Source organism: Puma concolor, chromosome D1, assembly GCF_028749965.1.
Source record: "Puma concolor isolate L17-30 chromosome D1, mPumCon1.1.hap2, whole genome shotgun sequence".
NCBI lineage: Eukaryota > Metazoa > Chordata > Mammalia > Carnivora > Felidae > Puma > Puma concolor.
In genome coordinates this window covers 94,222,806-94,240,189 of record NC_141676.1, presented here as the reverse complement: position 1 = coordinate 94,240,189, position 17,384 = coordinate 94,222,806, and the positions used below count along the sequence as shown (strand labels likewise).

The following is a 17,384-nucleotide window of genomic DNA, read 5'->3' as shown; positions in this document are numbered from 1 at the left end:
AAGCTATTGTGTGCACTGATTCTCTCACATTCTTTAACTGGTATTCTGCCTGAAACCTGTATACCTTATTCATTTTTCAGGCTAAGATAGCTTAATTCCATCCAGACACAGGAACTGTGTAGGTCCCCCTCTTCCTTTCTTCATATTCTTTGTTTATAGCACAGTGCGAAAATGGAGTAAATGACCTGGAAAACTTATTCCATGAAGCCTAAACTGTTGTCATGGTTAAAAACTCCAACAAGCACTTTGAAGTGCTCTGGCCTTGTTTTTCTGTCCCCGGACTTTGCTTTAAAACATGTGTGTGCTTTTTTGGGTAACATGTTGTACACTCATTTTACTGTATTACCAGTATCACAATCAAGAGCTTTATACTCGGGGTGTGTAGCCCAGTTTTAAGAACTGGATAATTTAATGGAGATTATCTTGCCTGCACCTTGAGTTCCCAGTCTAGTTTATTGTTAAGGGGGAACACTTACGGTTTTTCCACATTATTTTGTTCTCAACCAAGTCCCTATCCCAAGAATTTTCTTTCCCATTTAAACTGGTTACTCTGCTTTTAAAATAAAGCATCGTAAAAAACGAGGCAAAACAGTCCCTTTGCCCCCAGCTGTCTTTTTTACACAGCGAGAATGAAAAAGAGGATAGAAGAATTAAGGCTATGGAGATGCTGTTCCTTCAGAAAGGCTGGGCTAAAGTCGTGTTTTGGAGTCTGGAGACACAAGGCAAAACTGGTTATCCTGACACGCCCTCACAGTACAAAGTGTCGCTTGCTTCCGAGGGATGCCTTTCCACCCCCCACCCCGCAGCGCGGCCAGTCTGTGCTTCTCGCTCCCGCCACAAAGTTCTTTCATTCTTCACGGGATCTGTTCGAAACGGCTGTTCTAGCTTCTCGGCTCTAGTTTGATCTGTACCCCTTCTTAAAGTTTCCGAGGCAACACTTCTGAATACTATCCGCACAATGCTGCCAGGCCCAGAGCAGCGGGGAGTGTACTCGAGGACCCGCACTCCCAGCGTGTGTGCAGGTCTCCGAGGGGACTTCGGCTCCGCCCAGGAGCGCGAGGACGGCCCGACTGCGGGCCACGCACCGGACACCTGCATGCACTGGGGCCGGGAGATTCTTCGCGTTGATGCGCTCGGCTGTTCTTAAACCTCTCCAGCCTGGGTCTCCTCTCGACTCTAAAATAACCCGGGCCTGGCCAGCTCACGCCTCGAGGTCAACCTCTGGGTACCGGCTGCCCGAAGAGGCCACTCTTCACAGCCGCCTGAGTAGGAGACGCGCGCTCTCCTGCTTTACGGCAAGGGTGCGCGCGTTTGCGACAGCGTGACGCCGGGAAAGTTTTGGCGGGAAAGGCGCCGCATTTGGATTCCTGTGGTGGCGGGCAAAGGACGGCCTGGTGAGGAGAGGCAGCCGGTAGGGTTGGAAAGCAGTCTGGAAAAGGACTTCGGGGTCTACATTCGTTGAGAGGGGCATGGCGAGAGAAAGTTATGGGTGACAAGCGAAGTGGATCAGAGATTCCCGCGGAGGGGCGGTTTCTGAGACTGGAGGAGTTTGGGACCAGGGGGACCCTGTTGTAGAGGGATTGGAGAGACTACCTCTCTGCCTGCTGGGGACCCCAAAGGTTTGGGCGCCAGTCGTCTCGAGGGCCAGCTAGCCCTTCCTTCCGCTTCTTGGGGCAGTTTGGCCCCGCCCCAGGCTCCTCCCGGCCTTCTGGATGGCGTGGGGGTGGGAATTGGAGCTGAGCAAGGGGGGAGGAGGGGCGGCAGGCGTCGTCGGGAGACCCTGTCCTCCTCTAACCCGCAGCCCTTCACCTGTCTCACCCCTTCCCTTCCCCAGTCACCACCCCCCCCCAAAGCATTTGTGCCCCCAGCCTCTCAGCACAGCCGCTGCATTTCCTCGGAGGCCTGAGGGCGGCGGTTGTAGCTTCGGTTCGCGTGGGAGTGGGGAGTGTGAATTACACCACAACATGCCAGAATTTAGTATACTTGCTGGTGCTTGAAAGCCTTGGGTAAAATACGGGTGAGGCGGAGGGGGAAACCAAACTGTTAGTTACGTTGAGGGATCGTGGCAGATGGTTGAAGCTTAGCCTCAGCCCCATCTTTTCCGGGTTCCTGCCTTTTACAGCCGTGATCCATCCTGGAGTCATGGCAGTGCCCTTTGTGGAAGACTGGGACTTGGTGCAAACCCTGGGAGAAGGTGCCTATGGAGAGTGAGTTTGAGTCCTTTTACCTTGCCTTCACGCTTGCTTTCGTTTTCTGTCTGTTGTCTTGTTTGAGTACAGATTTGTTGTTTTGGAGTTGTGTATTCTATTTTATTTTCATTTATTTATTTAGGGAGCGAGCATGGTTGAGGGGGGGGAGGGGGCGGGGCGGGGGGAGAGAGAGAGAGAGAGAGAGAGAGAGAGAGAGAGAGAGAGAGAGAGAGAATGAGAATGAGAGAATCTTACACAGGCTCCATGCCCAGTGTGGACCCAAACTTGAGGCTCGATCTCACGACACTCACGACACTGGGATCATGACCTGAGTGGAAATCAAGTCAGATGCTCAACCAACTGACCCACCTAGGCACACCAGGAGTTGTTTATTATAATATAGTGGCATCTCAGAGAACAGATCTTTGCATTTGAAATCTAAGACCTTTGGGAACTAAAGCCGCGTGAAGTTTTGTAAGGATCAATTTTTTTCTTCCTTTTTTAAAAAATTTTTTTCTGTAAAGAAGTGGAAGAGACCTGTGAAGTCAGGTTCTCCTCCCACATATTCCTTGCTGGGTTTTAAGCATAGTGGTTAAATGAGCAAATGAACACTCTGGAGTCAGACTACCTGGTTTCAGATTTTCACTCTGTTACATACTAACACATTGTTTTGTGTTCTTAGGCAAGCTCCTTAATGTATCTCTGTTTCCTCAGGTCTACCGTGACAATAATAGTACCTACCCCATAGGTGCTTAGAACAGTTAGCACAGGCATATATAGCATGAGGTTAACAAATATTAGGTAACGTTATTAAAATCAAATAAATAGAGCATGTGTATATGTGATGTGGCCTAGAATTACTGTTACTCCGTTTTAGTTTACTTTATCAAGCATTTATTAAATAACCTTTGGATACACAACATAATGACTTCTGTAGAGCATTAGCCATCATACATCACATTTCAGAAAGGAGTACTCTCTGTTGAGAACATGGCAGAAACCATTTTCTTGGCTTTTACCGGGTGGAGAAAGTAACGAAGGTAAAATTGTTGGATAAGTCAATATTTAATCTTTTGAAGTCTTAAATAGAGTTCACATGTCTTCGTTTTCCTTTTTAGAGTTCAACTTGCTGTGAATAGAAGAACTGAAGAAGCAGTTGCAGTCAAGATTGTAGACATGAAACGTGCCATAGACTGTCCAGAAAATATTAAGAAGGAGATCTGTATCAATAAAATGTTAAATCATGAGAATGTAGTGAAATTCTATGGCCACAGGAGAGAAGGCAATATCCAGTATCTATTTCTGGAGTACTGTAGTGGAGGAGAACTTTTTGACAGAATAGGTATGGAAATAAGATTTAAGATATCTATTCTACTAATTAAGTTTCTAAATTTGTTTTTTAATCTTGGATCTGCTATTTGGTCATTGTCCACTCAGAACTGCTTATGCAACAAGGAAATTACAGTAAGTTTTCTTGTTTTTGCAAGTTATGTTAATACATTAAAGTATATATAGATTCATCAAGGAGAACCTTTTTCCCAAATTGTGCATGTGATTTTGGTTAGGGTTGCTGTTTTGTAGAGTTTAAGAATGATAAACTAATCTCATGGTGAAGTATTGTTTTATCTATACAGTGATTTTTCTTTATAGACATTCCAGTTACATGAAATCATTGCATGCATTTACAGAGCCAAAATAATAGCATGTTGTTATATTCTTTTTTGTTTAAGAGAAATAACTTGAGAACTTTTTAGAATTGCTTTACCTATATTTAGTAAATTCTGTACTTGCTACTTTCAGCATTCTATGTAGATTCAAAGGCTTGATGTTTCAGAACACTGAGAAGTACGTAAAAATATATTATGTGGATCTAAATTTATTGTCTACAGCTATTGTTTTCACAGTTAAAAACTGATTATTTAGAATCTCCAGTATGTATCTCAGGAGAGAGTTCAGTGTAAAAGAAATCAAGAGGTAAAGACAGAGATCAAAATATAAAAAGAAAACTGACAATAGAACATTTTTTAATAAAACTGTATTTCCTAAAGGAACTTTGCAGGCATTCATAGCTTTGTAGTACGAGGGATTAGATGAAGTTTCATTTTGTTGTTCAATATTTGGTGATATTAGTTTATGTTTGCCCAGGCTTATACTTTGGCAATTACATTTTAGCGATGAGGAAAACAATGTCAGAGCATTTAGAAGAAATTAGGGGAGAATTGGAAAGATACCAAATAAATCATGATTAGTGTAAGATAATCAGAGGCTTTCAAGGTATGGCTTGCATTCTTGATCTGGATAATAGTTTCTCTCTGTAGTTTTCCTGTGATGTTATTTTATCTTTGCCACATAACAGATGGGGAATGTGAGTTAATTAAGTACCGTGTGAATTAACGGACACTAGAGTCTTAGTTGCTAGCTAAGATTCTGTTTCCCAGTATACAATCACAAATGTCTAAGCTTTGATTTAGGAGACTCTGTGGTTGCTGCCTGATTATGTTTACATGGCAGGCTAACTTTCATTATTAATTCTTATAGAGCCAGACATAGGCATGCCTGAACAAGATGCTCAAAGGTTCTTCCATCAACTCATGGCAGGGGTGGTAAGTACAGTTGTTTCTTTTCCTTTTACATAAAATTAATATGAATGAAGTAAGTTACCAAAGTATGCCTCTCTCTGTTTCTCTTTTAGGTTTATCTACATGGTATTGGGATAACTCACAGGGATATTAAGCCAGAAAATCTCCTATTGGATGAAAGGGGTAGGTATAGCATTTTGTCACTGTTGCCTAAATTATTTTAATCTATACAAGGCAGAGTTGAAGCTTTTGCATTATTGAAAATTTACGGCAAAAAATCTGAAAAGTGTAGGAAATTTGAGACACTCAGTATATTTTACAAGCCCTTCCTGATATAGTTGTAGATGAGATAGAGAAATCTAATCTAGATGCAGGGTTAGCTCACTAAATGAATAACTGTATGAATAGTCTTAACTCTTCAGTGAATTAATAAAGGAAAGTTTATGTTGGAATACCCTGGACCATAGCCTTGTCCTGTTTGTTCTAGTTAGTTAATTAGTTAGTTAATTTTTTTTTCAAGTTTTTATTTAAATTCCAGTTAGTTAACATAGTATAATATTAGTTTCAGGAGTAAAATTTAGTGATTCATCACTTACATATAACCCCCAGTGCTTATCATAACAAGTGCCTTCCTTAATACCCATCACCCATTTAACCCATCTCACAGCCCAACCTCCCCTCCAGCAATCCTCAGTTTGTTTTGTATGGTTAAGAGTCTGTTTTATGGTTTGCCTCTCTTCTTTTTTTCCTTATGTTTATCTGATTCAATTCTTAAAGTCCACATATGAGTGAAATCATATGGTATTTGTCTTTCTCTGATTGACTTATTTTGCTTAGCATAATACATTCTAGTTCCATTCATGTCATTGAAGATGGCAAGATTTCATTCTTTTTTATGGCCGAGTAATATTCCAGTGTGTATGTATACCACAACTTTATTCATTCATCTGTTGATGAACACTTGGGCTGTTTCCATATCTTGGCTATTGTTGAAGATGCTGCTATAAACATCAGGGTGCATGTGTCCCTTCGAATCAGTGTTTTTGTATCCTTAGGGTAAATACCTAGTAGTGCAGTTGCTGGATCATAGGGTAGTTCTTTTTTGAACTTTTTGAGGAACCGCCATACTGTTTTCTAGAGTGGCTGCACTAGTTTACATTCCCACCCACAGTGTAAGAAGGTTTCTCTTTCTCTGCATCCTCGCCAACATCTGTTATTTCCTGTGTTGTTCATTTTAGCCATTCTGACAGGTGTGAGGTGATATCTCATTGCAGCTCTGATTTCTATTTCCCTGATGATGAGTGATGTTGAGTATCATTTCATGTTTGTTAGCCATCTGTATGTCTTCTTTGGAGAAATGTCTGTTCATGTCTTCTGCCTATTTCTTAGCTGGATTATTTGATTTTTGAGTGTTGAGTTTGGTAAGCTCTTTTTTTTTTTAATGTTTATGTATTTATTTTGAGAGAGAGCTTGAGTGATCAGGGGAAGGGCAGAGAGAGAGAGAGGGAGAGAATCCCAAGCAGGCCCTGCACTTACAGTAGGGCTTGATCTCACAAACCATGAGATCATGGACCTGAGCCAAAATCAAGAGTCAGATAGATGCTCAACTGACTGAGGCCCAAGTTTGAAAAGTTCTTTATAGATTTTGGATGTTATTAATAACCCTTTATCAGATATGTCATTTGGAAATATCTTCTCCCATTCCAAAGGTTGTCTTTTAGTTTTGTTGATTTTTTTTCTGTGCAGAAACAATTTATTTTCTGTGCAGAAACTGTTTATCTTGATGAAGTCTCAGTAATTCATGTTTGCTTTTGTTTCCTTTGCCTCTGGTGATGTGTCTCATAAGAGGTTGTTATGACTGAAATCAAAGAGGTTGTTGCCTGTGTTCTCCTCTAGGATTTTGATGGTTTCCTGTCTCACATTTAGGTCTTTGATCCATTTTGAATTTATTTTTGTATATGATGTAAGAAAGTAGTCCAGGTTCATTCTTCTACAGGTTGCTGTCCCGTTTTCCCAGTATCATTTGTTGAAGAGACCATCTTTTTTCACTGGATGTTCTTTTCTGCTTTGTTGAAGATTAGTTGACCATATAGTTGTGGGTCTATTTCTGGGTTTTCTGTTCTGTTCCATTGATCTATGTGTCTGTTTTTGTGCCAGTACCATCCAGTCTTAATGATTACAGCTTTGTAATATAACTTGAAGTCCAGAATTGTGATGTTTCCAGCTTTGCTTTTCTTTTTCAACATTGCTTTGGCTATTTGGGGTTGTTTGTGGTTTTAGGATTGTTTGCTGTAGCTCTGCAAAGAATATTTGTTCTTCCAATCCATGAGCATGTAATGTTTTTCTGTTTCTTTGTGTCATCTTCAGTTTATTTCATATGTGTTCTGTAGTTTTCAGTGTACAGATCTTTTACCTCTTTGGTTAGGTGTATTCTTATGGGTTTTGGTGCAATTGTAAATGGGATTGATTTCTTGATTCCTCTTTCTGTTGCTTCTTTATTGGTGTATAGAAATGCATTAGATTTCTGTACGTTGATTTTGTATCCTGCAACTTTACTGAATCCATGTGTCAGTTCTAACAATTTTTCAGTGGCATCATTCGGGTTTCTACATAGAATATCATGTCATTTGCAAATAGTGAAAGTTTGACTTCTTCCTTGCTGATTTGGATGCCTATTATTTCTTTTTGTTGTCTGATTGCTGAAGCTAGGATTTCTTGTATTATGTTAAATAACAATGGTGATAGTAGACATCCTTGTCTTGTTCCTGATCTTAGGAAGAAAGCTCTCAGTTTTTCCCTACTGAGGATTATATTGGCTGTGGGTCTTTCATGTATGGTTTTTATGATGTTGAGGTATGTTCCCTCTATCCCTACTTCACTGAGGTTTTGTGTTTTTTTTTAAGTGTTTATTTTTGAGAACGAGAGACAAAGAGCGAGTGCAAGTGGGGGAGGGGCAGAGGGAATGGGGGACAGAGGATCCAAAGTGGGCTCTGTGCTGACAGCAGAGAGCCTGATGCAGGGCTTGAACTCATGAACTCGGAGATCATGACCTGAGCCGAAGTCAGATGCTTAGCTGACTGAGCCACCCAGGCACCCCTCTTAAGGGTTTTCTTGTTTGTTTTTTTAGAGAGAGAACTCGAGTAGGGGAGAGAGGCAGAGGGAGGGAGAGAATCTTAAGCAGGCTCCATGCTCAGCATAAAACCCAACACGGGGCTTGATCCCACAACCCTGGGATCATGACCTGGGTCAAAATCCAGTCAGTTGCTCAGCCAACTGAGCCACCCAGGTGCCCCTATTGAGGGTTTTTATCAAGAATGGATGCTGTATGTTGTGAAATGCTTTTTCTGTCATCTACTGAGAGGATCATATGGTTCTTATCCTTTCTTTTATTAATATGGTATATCATGTTCATTGATTGCAAATATGGTATATCCTATTCATTGATTGGATGCTTTTAGTCCAAGAATAACTATGTACTATTGGATTCAATTTGCTAGTATTTTGTTGAGAATTTCTGCATCCATTTTCATCAGTGCAGAACCCAATGCAGACTCTAACTCATGAACCCTGAGATCATGACCTGAGCTGAAGTTGGACGCTTAACCAACTGAGCCACCCAGGAGCCCTTGTTTGTTCTTTTTAATCTGTGATTTGGTTAGAGATGCAAGGAGTTTAGTTATATTTTATGGATGTCATGAAAACTGAGAGAGATGGATAGTGAAAGTGTTAGCTTATTAAGTCAGGATCAAAAAAGATGACCGAAATGTCTGTAGCATGAGGCAGTGATTTTTGTCTGTTTTGTTTAATGGTTATTTAGTACATTAGAATAGTGCCTGGCCAATAGTAGGCTTTCAAAAATATTGAATGAATGGATACAGCAGGCCAGAGAAGTGGGTCAGGTTTAACTTTTCCAGGACAGAAAAATCTGAAGTTCAGGATTTGGATTTTGAAAAGTAACTAAGTTGGGGCGCCTGGGTGGCGCAGTCGGTTAAGCGTCCGACTTCAGCCAGGTCACGATCTCGCAGTCCGTGAGTTCGAGCCCCGCGTCGGGCTCTGGGCTGATGGCTCAGAGCCTGGAGCCTGTTTCTGATTCTGTGTCTCCCTCCCTCTCTGCCCCTCCCCCGTTCATGCTCTGTCTCTCTCTGTCCCAAAAATAAATAAACGTTGAAAAAAAAAAAAAAAAATTTAAAAAAAAAAAATAAAAAAAAGAAAAGTAACTAAGTTTAGTTGAATCACATTATCTTTGGTAGAAAAGCAGGTTAAAAAAGACTTTTACCAAGTAACATTTCATATTAGTCACCTGTGTGATGTAGTCAGTAGAAAACTAGGGTGATACTGAGAATGAGGAAGATAGCATTCCAACACTGCTTCAGTGAGGCCATACTGGAAATAATGGGTGTCCTGGGACACTACTGTAAAAGGTATGTAGATCACTGAAGTGCTTTTACAGGACAGTGATGAGACTGGTGGAAGGGGCACAAACTATGTAAAATAAGGAATAATTGAAGGAGCCCAGGAGAACGTCACTAGTGGTTAAATACAGTTTTTCTGAACACGTTGGTGAAAACTATACAGAAGCAGTGGATTAGTGCAAGCGTGGACCCTGTTATTGGACCTATCCAAAAATTGAATAGGTTGCTTTGGAATGTAATAAGTTTATAACGTGAGAGTCAAACACTAGATTATTAATTATCAGGGAATATTATAAAGAGAATTTAAACATTGCTTGGCTAGTTGGACCAAAGTATTTTTAAGATCTTGTCCAACCCTGACATTTAGTATTGCTGGCAGTGTTGTTCACAAGTCACTGTACTTTCTTTTCAGCCTCCTAACATTTTCCTGAACTCTGTAATTGACCTTCATACAAGGAGATAAGCTAAGAAAAGCCAGTTTATTTAATAAGTAATGGAGATGTGAATATTTGGAATAGGAAAGCTTTGTTTCCAAACTAAAAATATTGGGTGTTTTTCTTTATAAAGATAAAAGTTAATCATGAAGTAAGATGAAAAACATAAAGAAAAAGGTAAAAAATCACCAGAAATCCATCAGTCAGTTATAACCACTGTTAAGTTTTGGTGAATATCTTTTTGATATCCTTTTATTAACCCACCTACCTAGCTACCTAAGATCCTCATTTGGTTATTTAGCCTTTTGCAAGTAGCTTCTTAAGGCACATAGCAAACATTTAGACATTTCGAGAATTTGGTGTATGGGAAAAAAGGAACAGAATCGTTGATTGATGAGTCCCAAGAAATGAGAGCACAGCTGGAGAATTCCTTTATTTATTTATTTATTTATTTATTTATTTATTTATTTATTTAATTTTATTTTTTATTTTTTATTTTTTAAATTTACATCCAAATTAGTTAGCATATAGTGCAACAATGATTCCAGGAGTAGATTCCTTAGTGCCCCTTACCCATTTAGCCCATCTCCCCTCCCACAACCCCTCCAGTAACCCTCACTTTGTTCTCCATATTTATGAGTCTCTTCTGTTTTGTCATCCTCCCTGTTTTTATATTATTTTTGTTTCCCTTTCCTGATGTTCATCTGTTCTCTGTCTTAAAGTCCTCATATGAGTGAAGTCATATATTTGTCTTTCTCTAATTTCACTTAGCATAATACCCTCCAGTTCCACCCACGTAATTGCAAATGGCAGGATTTCATTCTTTTTGATTGCTGAGTAATACTCCATTGTGTATATATATATACCACATTTTCTTTATCCATTCATCCATCGATGGACATTTGGGCTCTTTCTATACTTTGGCTATTGTTGATAGTGCTGTTATAAACATGGGGGTGCATATGTCCCTTCAAAACAGCACACTTGTATCCTGTGGATAAATGCCTAGTAGTGCAATTGCTGGGTCGTAAGGTAGTTCTATTTTTAGTTTTTTGAGGAACCTCCATACTGTTTTCCAGACTGGCTGCACCAGCTTGCATTCCCACCAACAATGCAAAAGAGATCCTTTTTCTATGCATCCTCGCCAACATCTGTTGTTGCTTGAATTGTTAATGTTAGCCTTTCTGACAGATGTAAGGTGGTATCTCATTGTGGTTTTGATTTGTATTTCCCTGATGATGAGTGATGTTGAGCATTTTTTTATGTGTCAGTTGGCCATTTGAATGTCGTCTTTGGAGGAGTGTATTCATGTCTTTTGCCCATGTCTTCACTGGATTATTTGTTTTTTGGGTGTTGAGTTTGATAAGTTCTTTATAGATTTTGGATACTAAACCTTTATCTGATATGTCATTTGCAAATATCTTCTCCCATTCTGTCGGTTGTCTTTTAGTTTTGCTGATTGTTTTCTTCGCTGTGCAGAAGCTTTTTATTTTGATGAGGTCCCAGTAGTTCATTTTTGTTTTTGTTTCCCTTGCTTAAGGAGACGTGTTGAGTAAGAAGTTGCTGCAGCCAAGATCAAAGAGGTTTTTTCCTGCTTTCTCCTCGAGGATTTTGATGGCTTCCTGTCTTACATTGAGGTCTTTCATCATTTTGAGTTTATTTTTGTGACTGGTGTAAGAAAGTGGTCCAGGTTCATTCTTCTGCATGTCGCTGTCCAGTTTTCCTAGCACCACTTGCGGAAGAGACTGTCTTGATTCCATTGGATATTCTTTCCTGCTTTGTCAAAGATTAGTTAGTCATACGTTTGTGGGTCCATTTCTGGGTTCTCTATTCTGTTCCATTGATCTGAGTGTCTGTTCTTGTGCCAGTACCATACTGTCTTGATGATTACAGCTTTGTAGTATAGCTTGAAGTCTGGGATTGTGATGCCTCCTGCTTTGGTTTTCTTTTTCAAGATTGCTTTGGCTATTCGGGGTCTTTTCTGGTTCCATACAAATTTTAGGATTATTCCAGCTCTGTGAAGAATGCTGGTGTTATTTTGATAGGGATTGCATTGAATATGTAGATTGCTTTGGGTAGTATCAACATTTTAACAACATTTGTTCTTCCTATCCAGGAGCATGGAATCTTTTTCCATTTTTTTGTGTCTTCTTCAATTTCTTTCATAAGCTTTCTATAGTTTTCAGCATATAGATTTTTCACCTCTTTGGTTAGATTTATTCCTAGGTATTTTATGGTTTTTGGTGCAACTGTAAATGGGATTGATTCCTTGATTTCTCTTTCTGTTGCTTCATTGTTGGTGTATAGGAATGCACCCGATTTCTGTGTGTTGATTTTATATCCTGCAACTTTGCTGAATTCATGAATCAATTCTAGCAGTTTTTTGGTGGAATCTTTTGGGTTTTCCATATAGAGTATCATGTCATCTGCGAAGAGTGAAAGTTTGACCTCCTCCTGGCTGATTTGGATGCGTTTTATTTCTTTGTGTTGTCTGACTGCAGAGGCTAAGACTTCCAATACTATGTTGAATAACAGTGGCGAGAGTCGACATCCTGGTCTTGTTCGTGACCTTAGGGGGAAAGCTGTCAGTTTTTCCCCATTGAGAATATTAGCATTGGGTTGTTCATATATGGCTTTTATGATCTCGAGGTATGCTCCTTCTATCCCTACTTTCTTGAGGGTTTTTATCAAGAAAGGATGCTGTATTTTGTCAAATGCTTTCTCTGCATCTATTGAGAGGATCCTATGGTTCTTGTCCTTTCTTTTATTTATGTGATGAATCACGTTAATTGTTTTTGCAGATATTGAACCAGCCCTGCATTCCAGGTATAAATCCCATTTGGGCGTGGTGAATAATTTTTTTAATGTATTGTTGGAGCCGGTTGGCTAATATCTTGTTGAGTATTTTTGCTTCCATGTACATCAGGGAAATTGGTCTGTAGTTCTCCTTTTTAGTGGGGTCTCTGTCTGGTTTTAGAATCAAGGTAATGCTGGCTTCATAGAAAGAGTTTGGAAGTTTTCCTTCCATTTCTATTTTTTGGAACAGTTTCAAGAGAATAAGTGTTAACTCTTCCTTAAATGTTTGGTAGAATTCCCCTGGAAAGCCATCTGGCCCTGGACTCTTGTTTTTTGGCAGATTTTAGATTACTAATTCGATTTCCTTACTGGTTATGGGTGTGTTCAAATTTTCTATTTCTTCCTGTTTCAGTTTTGGTAGTGTATATGTTTCTAGGAATTTGTCTGTTTCTTCCAGATTGCCCATTTTATTGGCATATAATTGCTCATAATATTCTCTTATTATTGTTTTTATTTTTGCTGTGTTGGTTGTGATCTTTCCTCTTTCATTCTTGATTTTATTTATTTGGGTCCTTTCCTTTTTCTTTTTGATCAAACTGGCTAGTGGTTAATCAATTTTGTTAATTCTTTCAAAGAACCAGCTTCTGGTTTCATTGATCTGTTCTACTGTTTTTTTGGTTTCGATAGCATTCATTTCTGCTATAATCTTTATTGTTTCCTGTCTTCTGCTGGTTTTGGGTTTTATTTGCTATTCTTTTTCCAGCTCCTTAAAGCAGAAGGTTAGGTTGTGTATCTGAGATCTTTCTTCTTTCTTTAGGAAGGCCTGGATTGCTATATACTTTCCTCTTATGACCGCCTTTGCTGCATCCCAGAGGTTTTGGGTTGTGGTGTTACCATTTTCATCGACTTCCATGTACTCTTTAATTTCCTCTTTATCTTGGTTAGCCCATTCATTCTTTAGTAGGATGTTCTTTAGTCTCCAAGTATTTGTTACCTTTCCAGATTTTTCTTGTGGTTGATTTCGAGTTTCATAGCGTTGTGGTCTGAAAATATGCAAGGTATGATCTCAATCTTTTTGTATTTACTTAGGGTGATTTGTGTCCCAGTATATGGTCTATTCTGGAGAACGTTCCATGTGCACTGGAGAAGAATGTATATTCTGCTGCTTTAGGATAAAATGTTCTGAATATATCTGTTAAGTCCATCTGGTCCAGTGTGTCATTCAAAGCCATTGTTTCCTTGTTGATTTTTTGATGAGATGATCTGTTCATTGCTGTGAGTGGGGTGTTGAAGTCTCCTACTATTATGGTATTACTATCGATGAGTTTATGTTTGTGATTAATTGATTTATATATTTGGGTGCTTTCACATTTGGTGCATAAATGTTTACAATTGTTCTTCTTGGTGGATAGACCCCTTGATTGTGATATAATGCCCTTCTGCATCTCTTGATACAGTCTTTATTTTAAAGTCCAGATTGTTTGATATAAGTATGGTTACTCCGGCTTTCTTTTAAGTTGACCATTAGCGTGACAGGTGGTTCTCCATCCCCTTATTTTCAATCTGAAGGTGTCTTTAGGTCTAAAGTGGGTCTCTTGTAAACAGCATATAGATGGATCTTCTTTTCTTATCCATTCTGTTACCCTATGTCTTTTGATTGGAGCATTGAGTCCATTGACGTTTAGAGTGAGTACGAAAGATGAATTTATTGCCATGATGATGCTTGTAGAGTTGGAGTTTCTGGTGGTGTTCTCTGGTCCTTTCTAATCTTTGTTGCTTTCTTTTCTCCCCTCAGAGAGTCCCCCTTAAAATTTCTTGAAGGGCTGGTTTAGTGGTCACAAACACCTTTAATTTTTGTTTGTCTGGGAAACTTTTTATCTCTCCTTCTATTTTGAATGACAGCGTTGCTAGATAAAGAATTCTTGGCTGCATATTTTTATGATTCAGCACACTGAGTATATCCTGCCACTCCTTTCTGGCCTGCCAAGTTTCTGTGGATACGTCTGCTGCAAACCTGATCTGTCTTTCTTTGTAGGTTAGGGACTTTTTTTCCCTTGCTGCTTTCACGATTCTCTCCTTGCTAGAGTATTTTGTGAATTTGACTATGATATGCCTTGTTGATGGTCGGTTTTTGTTGAATCTAATGGGGGTCCTCTGTGCTTCCTGGATTTTGATGTCTGTGTCTTTCCCCAGGTTAGGAAAGTTTTCCACTGTGATTTGCTCACATAACCCTTCTACCCCTATTTCTCTCTCTTCCTTCTCTGGGACCCCTATGATTCTGATGTTGTTCCTTTTTAATGAGTCACTGATTTCTGTAATTCTTAAATCGTGCTCTTTTACCTTAGTCTCCCTCTTTTTTTCTGCTTCATTATTCTCTATAAGTTTGTCCTCTATATTGCTGATTCTCTGTTCTGCCTCATCCATCCTTGCCACAGCTGCATCCATCCGTGATTGCAGCTCAGTTGTAGCATTTTTAATTTCATTCTGGCTATTTTTACTTCTTTTATCTCTGCAGAAAGGGATTCTAATCTATTTTTGACTCCAGCTAGTATTCTTATTATGGTGATTCTAAATTCTGGTTCAGACATCTTGCTTATATCGGTGTTGGTTAAATCCCTAGCTGTCGTTTCTTTGTGCTCTTTCTTTTGGGGTGAATTCCTTCGTTTTGTCATTTTGAAGGCGGAAAATGAATTAATGAGGTAGAAAAATTGAAATTAAAAAATGTTAAAATTAAAAAATTAAAAACACGCACAGAAACAAAAATTGAATAAATGATGCTAGATCCTAGGTGTGTTTTGGTTGGGTGTTGAAAGTGGTTTGACAGATTACAGAAAAAAAGGGGGGGGGAAGAAAAGGAAATCGTTCAAAAATTTGAAAAGAATACACTGAAGTAGACTAAAATGAGATGAGGGGAGTAAAACAGAATTTGAAAAATATACACAAAAGTAAAGAATATGGTAGAAAAAAATTAAAGAAATATTTTTAATAAAAATTAAAAACAAAATGAAAATTTTCTTTCTGTATTCAAGAAAAAGAAAAGAAATGAAAAAGAGAAAAAAGAGGAAAAAAAGGAAATCGTTTAAAAGTTTGAAAAAGTGAATACACTGTGGTAGACTAAAATAAAATGATGGAAGTAAAATAGAATTTGAAATAATTTACATAAAAGTGAAAAATGAAGTAAAAAATTAAAAAAATATATTTTTGATAGAAATTGAAAGTAAAAATGAAGTTTTTCTCTTTCTGCCTTCATGAAAAAGAGAAAAAGGAAATTGTTTGAAAATTTGAAAAGGTGAATACACTGAAGTAGATTAAAATAAAATGATGGAAGTAAAATAGAATTTGAAAAAATTTACACAAAAGTAAAAACTATAGTAATAAGAATTAAAAATATTTTTAATAAATTTGAAAATAAAAATGAATTTTTTCTCTTTCTGTATTCAAGAAAAAGAAAAGAAGTGTAAAAGAGAAAAAAAGAAAAAGAAAGAAAATTGAATAGATGAACCTGCTAACAGATTGAAGTAGGACTGAAATTGCTTCATTTTCCCCTAGAAGTCAGTCTATATAGCTCTTTATACTCCATAAACTAAGCCGGCTGTGAGACTTTTGTTCTTGAAGAATGAAGTTGGCCGAGTTGGGCGGGGCTCAGTGTATCAGCTCTGATCTCCACTAGATGGCGCTGCTAGCCTACTGGGGTGGATTGTTGCGCGCTCCTAGGTGCGTATGCGCGGGATCGGTGAAAATGGCGCCGCCCAGCTACCCAGTCTGTTCTCCCAGATCAGCAATGGCACACCAGCACTCTGTCTTCAGCTTTTGTCCACTCCCCGCTTTTTTACTCTCTGTGACCAGGCCCCAGGCAGTACCTCTCTCCCAAGTTTTGTCTCAGATGCTGGAGAATTCTTTTAACTTCCATTTATCATTCTATTTTCATTACTTTTTGAATGCTAATAGCCTTGATGGTATTACAGTCAATTCCTCCCCTTCTTCATAAATTAAGTCCTTTTTTGAATAAATGTAGGTTTCTAGCTAAATAAAACACTCTGGGAAAGAAGAATTGTGTGTCTACCTGTGACAAGCAGTATAGCATATTTTTAACAGCTTGAGATTTACAGTCATTTGAACCTAGGGTTAATCTAGGCCACCTCCTAGTAGGTGTATGGCCTTGGGTAAGTTGCTTGCCTTCTCTCTGCCCCACTTTCCTTCTTTTATAAAATGGTGATAGTAAGAATCTATTTGGGTTGTAAGGATAAAGGAGACATATATATCTTTACCCATATATGTATTAACATAAGTTAGATCATAAGATATATGCTTTTTTAACATGCATGTGGACTTTATTTTTCAGCCTTTTCCATTGTATTTATAGTGTAAAAATCTTTACTTTTAATGAAAACTTAAAAAAAAATTCAGGCATGGGGCCCATCTGGCTGGCTCAGTCAGTAGAGCATGTGACTTTTGATTGTAGAGTGATGAATTCAAGCCTCACATTGGGCATAGAGCTTACTTAAATAAATTCAAGCACATAAAAAATTATATAAAACATATAATACATATTATAATAAAATAAAAATACAGCAACCACCTGTGTAACAACTTGGTTTAAAAAATTAAACATTATACATATGTATACCACTCGAAGCAGTGGTGTTTATAATAGCAAAAAAACTGGAAACAACCTAAATATCTGTCAACAATAGAATAGATAAATTATGAAATGGATAATTTATAGGTACAAGTAATGACATGGATATAAGTTTCATAGAAGTATTTATACCAGTATGATTCTATTTATAGGAAGTTCAAAAATATGTAAAATAAAACATATTGTTTATGTGGGAATAAACAAATATGGGAAAAATTACAGAGGAAAAAAGCATATTAAAACCAAAATCAGAATGGTGGTTACTTATGAGAAGGTAGAGAAAGAAATAAATTGAGGGAAGTAATTACAGGGGATTTCAAATTTTTTTTTTTTTT

General features: G+C 38.3%; 1 protein-coding gene across 3 annotated transcripts in view; it reads left to right on the top strand.

Annotated features, from left to right (window-relative positions):
• Nucleotides 1-1,275: 1,275 nt before the first annotated feature.
• The window catches only part of CHEK1 (checkpoint kinase 1), a 31,863-nt gene continuing 15,754 nt past the window's right edge, over nt 1,276-17,384 (top strand). The window contains exons 1-5 of one of the 3 annotated variants that reach the window (XM_086678753.1): nt 1,276-1,394; nt 2,123-2,207; nt 3,308-3,531; nt 4,728-4,792; nt 4,882-4,951. In XM_086678753.1, coding sequence (XP_086534879.1) covers nt 2,143-2,207; nt 3,308-3,531; nt 4,728-4,792; nt 4,882-4,951 — 424 coding nt within the window. In that variant the 5' untranslated portion in view covers nt 1,276-1,394; nt 2,123-2,142. Of the gene's footprint in view, nt 1,412-1,736; nt 2,007-2,122; nt 2,208-3,307; nt 3,532-4,727; nt 4,793-4,881; nt 4,952-17,384 lie in introns of those variants that run through there. The other 2 variants (XM_025928278.2, XM_086678754.1) reach the window with 2 other exon arrangements.